Source organism: Amyelois transitella, chromosome 24, assembly GCF_032362555.1.
Source record: "Amyelois transitella isolate CPQ chromosome 24, ilAmyTran1.1, whole genome shotgun sequence".
NCBI lineage: Eukaryota > Metazoa > Arthropoda > Insecta > Lepidoptera > Pyralidae > Amyelois > Amyelois transitella.
In genome coordinates, this window is record NC_083527.1 from 3,953,777 (window position 1) to 3,967,676 (window position 13,900).

The window sequence follows — 13,900 nt, forward strand, 5'->3', positions numbered from 1 at the left end:
TTTTAGAACTGCAGTGGAGTGTGCCTATTAGGGACACTCCAGCACTAGTCAAAAAATGTTTGAAAATATTTGAAAATTCATTTCACCGCTCGTCTATACTTGTCTATAGTCAGCGTCTTCCTCGCTCGCTTGTGCGAGACAAACCAACCAACAAATTAATTTTGGATCTCAAGATCCTTTTTTGATGGCTCGCGTATTTGTCAATTGAATGTGTTTATTAGTTCAAACATGAGTGATTATCCTTCTATGGCTACGCTTCAAAATAATAGCCAGACGCCGGGATATGCGAATGCTCTACAACGTGCGAGATTGGTGAGTCTTTCTGCATAATCAGCGATTCTGCACCATTTTTATTATTTCGCTAAATTGTAATATCGCACCTTTTTTCTATGATTCTGTTTGCTTAGGATGAGCTTGTGTCAATTTTTTTAGCTTGTCATTACAAAACGTCTTTCACTTTTACTTAACCTACATAAAATCGTTTCTTTTAATCTCGTGTCTATTGATACAAAAAGACCCATCTTTCACAGACAGTCTAAATTTTGGCCTACATTAGATTTATAAGATTATTTTTCTGTAGGTTGCAGCTAAACTTGTAGGTGGTAAACGACCATTGGAAGAAGGAGGATCTGCTGACCCCATACCGAAAAAAACGGCTTCTATTGACAATTCTTATCAACAACAACAACAGCAACAAGCAATGAGGTTTGTTCTTTTATTTACTTCAGCTTCAATTTTAAATAGATGTACATTCTTTGTTCCCGCCTTTTTATGACCATGCATGTAACAGCCAAGTCAAAATTAATATGTGGGATATCACACTGCAATACATTGGAAAATTCTTTAGTCAACTTTTTATTATATAATGTCATTTAGGGTGGGATACTACATAAGAAAGAACAACTGATCATTATAACTGAACTGTATTCTTGGGGCTTTCTATTTCCTTTAGGGGCTCTTTCTTGCAGGTACTTGTGGCCATTGTGCAGACTGGATCAGTTTTAAATTGCATCCTCTCAATCTTATATTACTGCATTTGTGGTCCAAGGTGGTGCTAGGACATCACCTTAAAGTATCCATTGATTTTATGATTTGTACAAGGAGAGAAGCACCTCTAATTCAATTGGACACCTAAACAGTAAACAATAGTTAATTATGCTTGGTGTTTCTCTTTGAATATCAAATGAGGTGATCTGTAGATGAACAAAAAATAACCAACCTGAGCTGCTAGCTCAGTTCAGCAAACTGAATTGGCAATGGGCAGGTCACATTATTCGAAGACTTAATTGCTGCTGGGGCCAAATTCTCAAGTGGACACTGCAAATAGACTGACCACCTGATCAAGACAACAAGTCATTCCCAATCCTATTAAGTCGATTACTATAAGTTTTAAGAAACTGTTAATAATGAGGTTTGTTTTGTAGCGGAGCAGCAGCAGCGAGTGCAGCGGCGGCCGCGGCGGCTGCGGCGGCGGCGCGCATCGCCGGGAACAACGCGCAGCCCCCCGCGCCGCCGCCGGGCCCGCCCGGGATGCCCGACCAGACACTCAATGACTTTATCAGGGTGCCCGACAAAATGGTTGGACTTAGTAAGTTTAAGAGTCTCTTTTTCACTTTATGTAAAAGTGATTTAGGAAACTTAAAATATAACAATTTATGAAGTTATTAATTGATAATCACCTTGTAAAGTTATCAATTCATAACTTTTCAAAACCAGTGTACATAAATGTGTTACATTGACTTAATTCAATATGTTTAGTTAAACTATTCTGAATGCAACTAAATTTCTCCATACCTTATGCAGGTTGCTATTGGGTTGTAGAGTCTCATCATAGTGCGACGTTTATTACAGCCTCCAACACTTTGAGTAAAATGACACAGTTTTAAAAAAATATTTGTCAGTACCATCATTAAATTAGTATTCTATAACACAAAGAAGAGAAGTTAAACCTACTTCGTTTTAACTTAATGTTCAATAAAATTCTTGATTTTTGCCTAAATGGTTATATTAAATGTTCAAAATTAAACAAAATAATAATTTTCACAGTAATAGGACGCGGTGGAGAACAAATAACCCGCTTACAAGCAGAGTCTGGTTGCAAGATACAAATGGCACCGGACTCCGGCGGCCAACCGGACAGAGTCTGCACGCTCACCGGCTCCAGGGAGGCAATACAAAGAGCCAAGTGAGTAAAGAAATGCATTATCTGAATGAATTTAGATCTGTTATTTTGCAGGAAGTATCACTGAATTTTGTCTGAATGAACTGGAAAAAACAATGCTGAGTACCTTTTACAGAAGGTAAAATTTCTCCAAAAGGCACTCAGCATTGTTTTCTTCACCAGACTAGTAAAACACCATAATATTTATCGCCCAGGGAACTAGTGAATCAGATAGTGAACCACCGTGGCCGGGAGAACGCGTCAGGTCAGTTTGAGCCGCAGGGCGGCGGTGGCGGGGGCGGGGGCAGCATGCCGCCCATGCCCCGCGGCGGAGGAGGAGGGGGAGGCGGACTCGCCACTACGGTAAGTAATACTCTGGTTTGTCTCTTCTCATGTGCTCAAGGGTCAGTTCCCTCAATTTTTCATGACATTGTGTCTAGAAAATCTATTATTTTTTTATATATTCTGTTGTGTTTTGAAGTGGTTGCCTGATAGAGATTGCATAATTTGATAAGGCTGCCTTTTACACACATTATATTAGCTAAAGTATAGGATAATTTTTTATGTTATGATTTTTGTGCATTATAGAGTATTTATTCTATTTATTGAAATTTTATTGGCTGTCATTCTTGCACTTTGTCATCAAGAGATAAAAAAAATATGTACATACATACATACATATAGACACGTCTATATCCCTTACGGGGTAGACAGAGCCAATAGTCCCGAAAAGACTGAATGGCCACGTTCAGCTGGATGCACGTTAATGATGGAATTGAGATCCAAATAGTGACAGGTTGCTAGCCCATCGCCTAAAAAAAAAGGATCGCAATTTTATAAGCCTATCCCTTAGTCGCCTTTTACGACATCCATGGGAAAGAGATGGAGTGGTCCTATTCTTTTTTGTATTGGTGCCGGGAACCACACGGTACAAAAAATATGTTGTTTTCCAAATTTTGGTAATAATAACTGTAACTGGTGAAATGACTGAATTCATTTATTTGTTTACATAACGGCGTTTTTTCACCTGTCTTTACTTCTTTTTAATTCTCTACTCGTCTTTTCTTTCAAGCTAATAATAAATGCTAATTGTGAGATGGCTAAGTGGTGTTTAACGTTTGAGGTTTAATACTGAAGAAAATAAGCCATAGACATGTCAATTAAATAAAAATAAACAAGACATTCTGTCAATATATCGTCATTCCCATTGCCATTGTCAATTATTAATAACATAAATATATTGATGCAGGAAGAGATTATGTTGCCCGGTCCCAAAGTGGGTCTTATTATCGGCAAGAACGGCAAGACGATCAAGCAGCTCCAAGAGCAGTCCGGAGCTAAGATGGTGGTTATACAGGACGGGCCTAACACGGAATATGTGAGTACATTTTTGGAGATTTCTTCATCTGCCATATTAAGTGAAAATGTATCTTTTACTTGCTCCTCCTTTTACAAGAAGGAAATGAATACTATTGCTTTTAAAAAAAAATTAAATGTTGTTTGATCCATTAGTAAATTTGGTAAAAATGTGTGAAAGCATACAGCTTCCATCATTTCACTTAATTATACAAAGTGATATTAAAAGTTGAGGGAATACATTTTGACAGCACTATTTCTCTACCTACTTATTATACATGCTAAAAGCAAAGCTTTGACTTCCTTGTTATGGAGATGAATATTTTAGAAAAATTCTGGTTCAAAAAGCCAGTTTAATCTGGCTGAAAGTCCTTCATAAATGTGTCATTGGACCTTCGATGCCTGATAACAAAAAAAAAACAATAAAAAAAATTAATTATTCCAACAGGAAAAGCCTCTCCGCATATCTGGCGACCCCTCCAAAGTGGAGCACGCGAAACAACTAGTATTTGAGCTGCTCTCGGACAAGGACATGCAAGGCGGGCCGCCGCGGCAGTACGACGACGCGTACTCGCCGCAGGACGGCAACGGCCTCGCCAACTCTACAGAGGTAGAGGGGATGGAAGTAAATCAACAGCTTTGGCGTTCACCGTGTAATGGAGCTGGGGATTTTGGGGTTATAGGTTTCGTTTTTTGTGTGAAGCTGTTTTTGTGAAGATGTTGGATGTTTTCTTGATTGAAATTTATGCTGGTATTTCCAATGACTTGATAGATTTGTTCGAGAGAATTATACGTCGTGTCGTTTGTGGCAGTCAGTCCAATATCAAAAACAAACTTTGGTTTTGGCTCTATTTCAGACATTCACATACTCTTCGCTTACAATCTGGTTTGGTTTTTTTATTTAAAAAATATATATAATAATCAGCTCCTTTATATGGTGAACCACACAAATGCTTTAACTTACTAATAGTTCTAAGACCAAGCACTTAATTTTGCTCAGTATTGAATATGGTGCAAGGATCTAACAAATTTGATACGAAAAAACTAACAATGAATCCGATAATAAATTGCATTTTTAACTCCTATTGCATCTCATGTGATATATGCATGACCTTTTCTCATCATATGGTTATGGGGAATAATAATTGTCAGTTTACACCAATTCCAACTTGCCTGACTAGTAGTATTTTTAGTTGTAGGCATTTGATTATATTTCATTATCTAATCACCCTTGATTGTTATCAGGTGCTAGTGCCAAAGATTGCAGTAGGTGTGGTAATCGGCCGCGGTGGTGATATGATTAAGAAGATTCAGGCGGAGACTGGGTGCAGGGTTCAATTCCACCAGGAAAGGGATGATGGGCCGGGAGACAAGAGGTAAGTTAAAAGAATCCTCTTTTGTCTGTGTCATACAGATGGCAAATAAATTAATAAATATCCCTTAGAGCCATGATGTCACTAACTTTCATCCGCGGTTTCGCCCGCGTTTAAAGTAGCCTATGTTTTTAGCAAGGAGCAAGAATAATTTCTTTGGTTTTGCCTCTTTTAGACTAAAATACAATAAAAATTATATATGTTTCAAGTAAGAAAACTTATGATCTCCCACTATAAAAACAATATATTTGTAGGTGTTACTTACAAGGAAAGCCACATCAAGTTGAACAGGCGCGACAGATGATCGAGGACCTTATTTCTAGTGTAAATGTAAGTATTATTTAATAAATGTATTCTGATGTATGTGTACTGCCTAATACTCATTCTTAGATTCATCTGCCGACAATAAGCTGTAGACATGGGGGGGAAATAATACAGTAGAATCCCGATTATCCGAATCAATTAAAACCAGTGGTAATTTACAATTTTTTCTCTTGTAGAACTCCACATCATTCAGTTATTCGAGTTATATTTTTCATAACACTGTTTTCCTTTATGCTTTACATGATGTAAACTAGTTTTTTAATTTAAGCAACTGTCCTGGTTTCCACCCGACATTGGTACTTTGTCTTTAAGTTGCCTTCTATTTTAACTAAAGCTATTCTTATTATTGAAATAAACATATTATATTTCTCCTACAGAGAAGAGAACAAGAAGTGAGAGGCGGAAGCGGCAGAGGAAGAGGCGGTTCCAGCCAGAGGAACGGAGACCGCGGGGATTACCAGCAGTGGCAGGACAACCAGGAGATCCGGGTCACCTTCACCGTCTCCAACCTCAAGTGCGGCCTCATCATAGGCAGAGGTCAGAAACAAATTTGATCACAATTGGGAACTTTTTTGTACTAAACGCCTTTGTCTTTTCAACAATCTCCTACAACATTTATAGAAAGATATGTGTTATTCTAGTCTGCCTGAAACCCCGGAGGAAAAATTATTTGGGAAATCATTCTAAAATAGATTTGCACATACACATAATCACGTCTATATCCCTTGCGGGGTAGACAGAGCCAACAGTCTTGAAAAGACTGACTGATTGGCTACAGTGACATGTTGCTAGCCCATCGCCAAAAGAAGAATCCCAAGTTTATAAGCCTAGGATAAAATAAAAATAGATTTGTATGAGAGAAAACTCATTACTTCACATTCACACATTCCTTCACAACAAAGATTATAAATTAACCCATAGGTTGAGATTGATTGAGGATTTAATTTAACCCATGATTTAATAATTTTATCTTTTAAGGTGGCGAAGTAATAAAACAGATTAATGCTCAAACGGGCGCGCACTGTGAAGTGGACCGCCGGGCCACGGGTTCAGATAGGAACAACCGCACTTTCTACATCCGAGGGCACCCCGAGGCAGTTGAGAATTGCAAGCGGCTCATCATGGAGAAAGTCAACATGGTATGTCTTAATGATTTCCTAAACTTAGATGAAGTTCACTGGTCATCTTTGCATGTTCTAATTAGAGATTAATCACATGTTTGTATGTTAAAAAGCCATAAAAATTGTATCTATAGTATTTAGTTTGTAAAGTAGAGATGGTGATGATCTTTACCTTATTTTTATGTCACACTTGGAGTCTGGTTCGGTTTTAAGTCAAGACAAAAAAGTTGTAATGGTGTTGTGTACTTCACTTCAGTATATGTAATTGTGTATTTAAAAATTTATACAAATAAAAAGTAGCATATGGAGTGAGTATAAGGTTTTGAGTTCAATATTTTTCAGTAATATATGCAATATGTGCCGTGTGGTCCTGGCACTAAAGAATAGGACCACTCCATCTCTTTTCCTTGGATGTCGTAAAAGGCGACTAAAGGATATGCTAATAAACTTGAGATTCTTGTAGGCGATAGGCTAACAACCTGTCACAATTTGAATCTCAATTTAATTATTAAGCCGTGGCCTTTCTGTCTACCAAGGGATATAGACGTGACAATATGTATGTTTGTATGTACATATATGATGCAAGATGTAAAAATAAATTTCCTTTATTCTCTCATAGCCGATAAACTTCGTGTCCGAGGGCGGGCCGGGGAACGGCGCGGCGGGCGGCGGCGCGGGCGGCGGCGACTTCTACGGCGGCGGCTCGCAGCCGCCCGCCTGGGGCTACAACCCGCACTGGCTGCAGCCCAACCAGCAGCCGCAGGTATCACGTGTACACTCAACTGCACATCAACCTTCCTATAACTAAACTCACTGCAAATTCGCCTCTATTACCGCGTCGAGTTCCAAGCAGGATGTTTTTACGGTGAGGAAAAACATCAACCAAGGAGGCAACTGGGTCAATTGAGCAACCATGATAAATCTAACAAGGGTTAGGTTACCCTGCAAAGGTTGCGAAGGTCAGCGAGAATTGCTTCGTGTAAAAACCTGACTCACCCAATCCAGGATCCATGGTCCCGATTCGATCCTGACTTATGCACTAGGTTTTGCATTCATGAGAATTTTCAGAAAAAATAAAATATGAAAATTTTATCTATTTCTTTGTAAAATTTTCTTTTGTGATCTACCTTCTTTTCTGCTTCTGAATCCTGGTTCATTTTCTTTTGGGTCCTGGCTTTAGTCCAAGTTACATTCACAATTCTCTTGAAAGAAGCCCGGGGTGCGCCTTGAACCATGATCCTAATAGCTTTTACAAGAATTGTTGTTACAAGAATATTCATACTTTTGACAATAGGGAAATTCTATAAAACAATTTTGTCTCCAGCAACAAATGCCGATCAACCCTTCAACTGGACAACCGGACTACTCCCAGCAATGGATAGACTACTACCGGTCAATGGGATGCGTGCAAGAGGCGGAGGCCATCGAGCAGCAAGCGAAGCAACAACGTCAACAACAACAACAGGGTGAGTTTATAGTGTTGTTGTAACAACAATGGATAGACTACTACCGGTCAATGGGATGCGTGCAAGAGAGGAGGCCATCGAGCAGCAAGCAAAGCAACAACGACTAAAACAAGGGTGTATTGATTTTTTTTCTTTTAAATTTATATTGTTGTTGTAAAATGTGAAGTTGGGCGGCGCTCAGCAATGGAAAGATCCAGTAATCAGCTAACACGTAAAGAATGTAAAGTATGAACGGTAAATTGTTTGCTGTGATCCAAAATGCAGATCAATTTTTCATTGGTTAACCAGTCTGTCTGATCACAACAATGAAGAAACAGCCATTGAATGATTTAATTTAATTTATCGCATGGAGTGTTTAAGAGTCAAAAAACAGGTTTATAAACGTATTTAGCTTACAAGTTCAAGGGAAAACAAAGTTCAAGCGGTCGCGATTCACGAAACTTGATATGTCATTGTGCCGTAATCTATTGTCTCTTCTATTTTCTTGTTTCTGCGAACTGGTCGAAAGAGAGATGACGAAATATATTATTTAATAAAGAGGTTGACCAGTTTAGTTCATATAATGTTCAATGATGCATTCTATTCATGGTACATTTTTTATTGTTTTATAGTCAGCAAAGAACCGGAAAGTCCTCACGGTGAGTGTTCAGTAAAATACACTATGCTGGTACATTTCTACCACCTCTTATTAGTTCCATTGCCCATATTATATATTATACCGAAATATATACCGATCAACGAATCAAACCTAATGAAAACTCAAGAATAAAATGATCTTATTACAAGATTATCCTAAAAAAAACTGTATCCTGCTATCTCGCTCTTAACAGCGGACAATTCAATACGCGGGTTCAAATAGAGCGCTCTTTTAAAATGTTTTATTCTATACAAAAATTTATGCACACAATCCTATATTCAAGTTGGGGACGTCCAGGAAACTTAAAACGACGACTCCCTGCTTTTCCGTTTCAAAATCTTTGGACATCGTATAAAAACAATGTTCCCTAGTATGGCTGGGAAAATCTTCAAACGGTATGGATGGCTGATGTAGAATGGCCTGATCGTGAAATACCGATGTGTCCGGGCATATCACGACCCTACACCAATACAACGATCGGGCGACGTCATATGCAAAAATCTTTTGTTTAGTTCCAAATTCAAATGAATACGAAATTTGAATCTCCTCCACATAGTTTCTCATCTGAATTTTGAATATCGAACAGGCGGTTCGTCAGCGCCGGCGCCCGCCGCGCCCGGCGGCAGTGCGGCCCCGGCGTCCGCTGCAGCGAGCGGCGCCGCGCCCGACTACAGCGCGCAGTGGGCGGAGTACTACCGCAACATCGGCAAGGTCAAGGAGGCGGAAGCGATCGAGGCGCAGATCAAACTCAAGGTAAAGCCCTGGGAAACTATTAGACATTCGTGTCAACTTATTGCAAAGAATGCTTCATACAACATGTATTTTACAGGTTTCATATTGGTAGACACTGCGAAAAAATTATGTACTCATAATAATTACCATTGATATGCCAGGGATGAAGTCGCAATTATATGTATGTACTACCATTAAAAATTACAACTAAATGAATTTCGATCCCGTTTTTTGTTCGAAACAAGTGTTTTGACATAGGATATTCCCTCCGCAGCAACAACAAGCGGCGCAGCCGTCGGGCGGGCCGGCGCCGGGCCCGTCGCCGGGCGCGCCGCCGGGCGCCGCGGCGGGCGCGGGCGGCAGCTACCCGCAGTACCCGGTGTACCCGGGCGCCGTGTACCCCGGGTACGCGCCCTACCCCTACCCGGCCGCCGCTCAGCCCGACCAGCAGCAGTGAGCGGTGAGTCACCTGTTTTATGCTCTACTCTATTTATTTAGGTACTGAAAGTGTTTTTGTTGAAAAATATACATTTTGTACCTAAAGAAATGGAATTCAATCTGTACGCTTATTGACGACCCCTTTTCGCTGCATGAATAGGGTTTTTATGCCGCGAAATGTATTAGTGTTTACTTCATACATTATTGGGTAAATCAATCGTAGATCAAAATACCAATTAATAAGCTAAATTGTAACCAAACCCAAGTCCTTAAACTTTTTCTAAACATGTTATTTTAACATTTTTCAAAAATTGAATTTATAACAGAAACATGTTTAACGATGTCTGTGTAATTTACTTAATTGATTGAACTAAAATAAGTAGTCGATTTTGAAAGCGTCATTACCATTCTTGTTTCTCCTCATACCAGTTTCTTTAAGTAAATGATCTAAAAAATATTTATTCCGATTTGTGAATATACATTGGGTAACGTCAATAAGTGTTCAAATTTTCTTATAAAATAAATAGTAGTAACGCGTTAGAACGAGCAGGAATTACCGCCTTTTATATATATATTTGCAACCTTTATACAGCTTGTTACCGTATTTTTATATCGTGCTTAGAACATTTTATTCACTTTAGGCATAATTATACCTGTTGTTATTATATAGTCTTTGAAATAATGTGTGCATGTCTTTTGATTATTTTTATGGGTATTGGTGTATAAGATTATTAATCTTTAATTTCAGGCGTATATATAAAAGCATGTGTTAATTTAAATATTCTTTTTCAGTTTGCATGCCAAAACAGATATGTCCTGAAAATTATGATTATCATATTTGTAGTTTAGTAGTAACGCTGTGGTATTATGGGTAATGTAGATTATTGTGTGTAAGTGACGAAGTAGCTTATATTATATATTGTGCTTTTATATTTTTGCTTTATTTTAGAGCTATGAAGCTGATGGAGGCTCATCGTATTTTTAAGTAGACAATTTTACTGTATCTGTATATGTAAGAGCATGGAATTTTATAAATGAAGTCTTTGTTTTTAGCAATAAATCATTAATGTCGTGAACACCTTTTATAGTGACACTGGTCAGTTTAACAAATAAAAAATTGTTGTGATGTGAAATAGACCAACAATTTAGAGTCGTCTATTTAAAGATTACAGATCGTTTAGCAAAAAATATCTATTTGGCTACAGTGAAAAATAAAAAGGTAGTCTCCAAAATAAGTGAGAAATGAAATAAAAGTTGTTCGAGACGACATATAGAGAAAGGTTCTTGCCAACTACAATTTCTAGTAATTAAAAAAAATATTCATGAGAGAAACTAACATAGATAACTTAGTTGATAGATTAGCTTCTGTCACTTGTACACAAAATGTCTCATTATCACTTAATGCACGGCCCTTTGACACTGCTATACAATGTTTACAGTTGTTTAGTGTATGTAGTGTTGCAGATAGGCCAGTGCCGGGGTTGCCTGCTCACGAGAACGTATTACCAAATAAACGTACAAAAACTACCATTCCAGAAAAAATACAACTATATCAGCCGCAAATATCTATTTTCCCGTTTTTGCCATGTCTGTTTGTTCTGATTGCAGAGTCCTGATCCACCGTCACAACCCGAGGAAGACGACATTTAGTTTTAACTATTATGTTAAGCAAAATGACATTTTCAAGACAGAATCACCCATTAAAATCGATAATTGTATGGACCTGAAACATTGTTTATTTTTTTCATCAGCCCAAGTCAAATCTTATTATGTATTTATTATCCAATTTCGATGTCTAGTCAAACAAGGATATTGTTTTATTAAATCAATATATTTTACTTTAACTGAGAATGCATTTTTATATAAATGCCTAACAATCTGATATAACATCGTACATTATACTTTTGTAAGACGTATTGTAAAGTAAAAATACATTGGCTTCATTGATGTTCTATGGAAGAGACGGCAAGATATTAAGAAGAAGCAGCTTAACAACGAACTGGTAGAGATTATTCGCTTTGTTTTAAAAATTGTGCACTTTTTTTCTTGTAAAACTTATCTGAGCGTTCTTTTTTACTTTTTGATTAGAAAACTGCGCAAGATATATTGAATACAATAAAGCCAATGTTCGGATCAGTTTCAGGTCCATTCCTAAGGTTCAATTAACGTCGGAAATGGTATCAAAAGGTTCGAGAGGGGGCAGGAAATAAAATGTATAAGACCTACTTACAAATTAATATCGCGGCGTTGCCTCCACTTAACCTTTTGCGGCCTTGCAAATTTAGGCACACCTACACTTGATTTATTCACGGCACATATCAAAAATATTCCTTAAACATGATTATATTTATTGATTGTCGTATTGTGAGATTACTTCTAAACAACTTGCTTTTATTATAACGGCTGTGTGGTAAATTCTCGTTTATTTCGATTGTGTATGTTCATGTACTTACTGAATGTCTATTAAAAATTTGTCCAGGTTATAACTAGAATGCCACACTGCTTGTAAAGATGTAAGAAACGAGGTACCACGGAGCGTATGAGAACGGAACAATAGTGAAACACTTCGTCGCCCTAAGGAGTCGAGGTAAATGCACTGTTAGTGGCTGGTACTTTGTGACATGTCGACTATTGTGTGTATACGACGGTACGCTGTTAGAATTACATGTGCCCTCAAAATGATAAAATTAAGCTGAAATCTCACGCCCACTCCAGATTATACCTAGGATACATTTAATTCTCATGGATATGAATAGGTTGTAAAATTGAGAAAATATTTAGAATATGTATTTTTTTCGTCTTATAAAATTAGCTTTGGTAAACCGAGTTAGGCATAGTGTACGACTCCGAAGGTAATGTAAACCTGTGTACATTCCTCGAAATTGTTCGAAACTCGTCGCTGTGGCCGCGGATTGCAACCTGTATTATGTTTAAGATATAAAGTGTATGTTATTCACATATCGTGTGTTCATTTTATTTCTAACTATGATTTCTATTCACAGACCCCCGAGGTAAGTGACCCTATTGAAATATTACAGCACTGTTATAACCTTAATCATTTGGTGATATGTGCATTTTTATGATCATTTTATTTCGTTTATATGAACTTTCCGATAGGTATTGTCATCTGCATTGATTTCGTGTAGAACTCTCTATTTAACATGTCTATTTGATATTATGTCTATGGCTTTATCTTACCATGTACCTTCCACAGTATATCGACCGGCAGACATCGGCAGTATATGATTTCTCATACAATTTTCTACACACTGTGTATAATTTTTTGATATTTTTGTACTATGTATTGTACTGTTTTTTGTATGCCCTATTTAATGTCATGTTATGTGATCATTTTCCTATTATCTGCCTTGATGTTGTCGGTCTGTTAAAGGTGCGAGACCTCGGTACATTATAAATACAAACATAATAATTTCGCCGGCGGAGTGACCCAGTCCTGTGGTGTATCTGGGATAAGTATTGAAGAAATTAGTAAGTATATTAGAGTAGGCATTTACTTTCTTTAGGAAATGTTTTAAATAACATATTTATAAGTTGATCATAAATTGCGTATGTTAATATCTATTTTATTGGTTACTATATTTAAAAGCACTTATGATCTTATATTAACCCATTCGTAACATGATTTAACCATTGTGAGGAAATCAGATAAGGATACAATCAGATATACGAGTAGCTCGAAAATTGATTCAAAAGCATATTTATTGGTAAAAGGGGGCTTTCAAAATGTTTTAATCTGTTTGTACAGTATAGAGATACTTATTTCAATATTTAGCGACAATTATTCACTTTCCAAGTTGTCTTTGGCCTGCAAAGTTTAGATATGATGGTTACATGCCCCTTCGTATTTAGACTTGCGCATCTTTCTAATTTTTAAACTACCCACACATTACGAAGCGGAGGTAGCGTGTGTCGAGATTCATATATACCCAAATCATACAAAATGTATGCCTTCGTCAACGCTCCGCCACCATTTTGTTACGGCAGCGGTAAAGTTGTGTTTTCTACTTTTTTTTTTATAAGTGTTAAACACATGTCGATGTTCAAAATTAATACGTTACTGTACGAAAGAAATATTGTGTCATAGACTTCATCTGTAGATATATCTATCTTTTCTTTTCACCAGTAATCGACCTCAGACTTTTGAGAATTTTTTATTTTATGTGTATATCTATTATGGTTTAATTTAGTCAATGTGTTTATTATCTAAGTAATATTTGATTTTCTTTGCCGTTTTTCTTCATTTTCCGTTTCAATGACATGGTTATATTTTC

At 37.4% G+C, this 13,900-nt stretch overlaps 1 protein-coding gene across 4 annotated transcripts; it reads left to right on the plus strand.

Annotated features, from left to right (window-relative positions):
- The first annotated feature begins 91 nt into the window (after nucleotides 1-91).
- Nucleotides 92-12,566, plus strand: LOC106135923 (far upstream element-binding protein 3). Of its 4 annotated transcripts, none has more exons than XM_060951134.1 (17): nucleotides 92-312; nucleotides 581-705; nucleotides 1,425-1,588; nucleotides 2,047-2,185; nucleotides 2,377-2,524; nucleotides 3,411-3,539; nucleotides 3,966-4,142; nucleotides 4,763-4,893; nucleotides 5,145-5,220; nucleotides 5,592-5,751; nucleotides 6,193-6,353; nucleotides 6,955-7,098; nucleotides 7,660-7,801; nucleotides 8,413-8,439; nucleotides 9,025-9,191; nucleotides 9,445-9,630; nucleotides 11,217-12,566. In XM_060951134.1, the coding sequence occupies exons 1-16, from the start codon at nucleotides 229-231 to the stop codon at nucleotides 9,625-9,627; spliced, it is 2,157 nt and encodes a 718-aa protein (XP_060807117.1). In that variant the 5' UTR covers nucleotides 92-228; the 3' UTR covers nucleotides 9,628-9,630; nucleotides 11,217-12,566. The 4 variants fall into 4 exon arrangements, with proteins under 4 accessions (XP_060807117.1, XP_060807118.1, XP_060807119.1 ...); XM_060951135.1 differs by having other exon boundaries at nucleotides 93-312; nucleotides 3,966-4,127; XM_060951136.1 differs by lacking the exon at nucleotides 8,413-8,439 and having other exon boundaries at nucleotides 93-312.
- The last annotated feature ends 1,334 nt before the right edge of the window (nucleotides 12,567-13,900 follow it).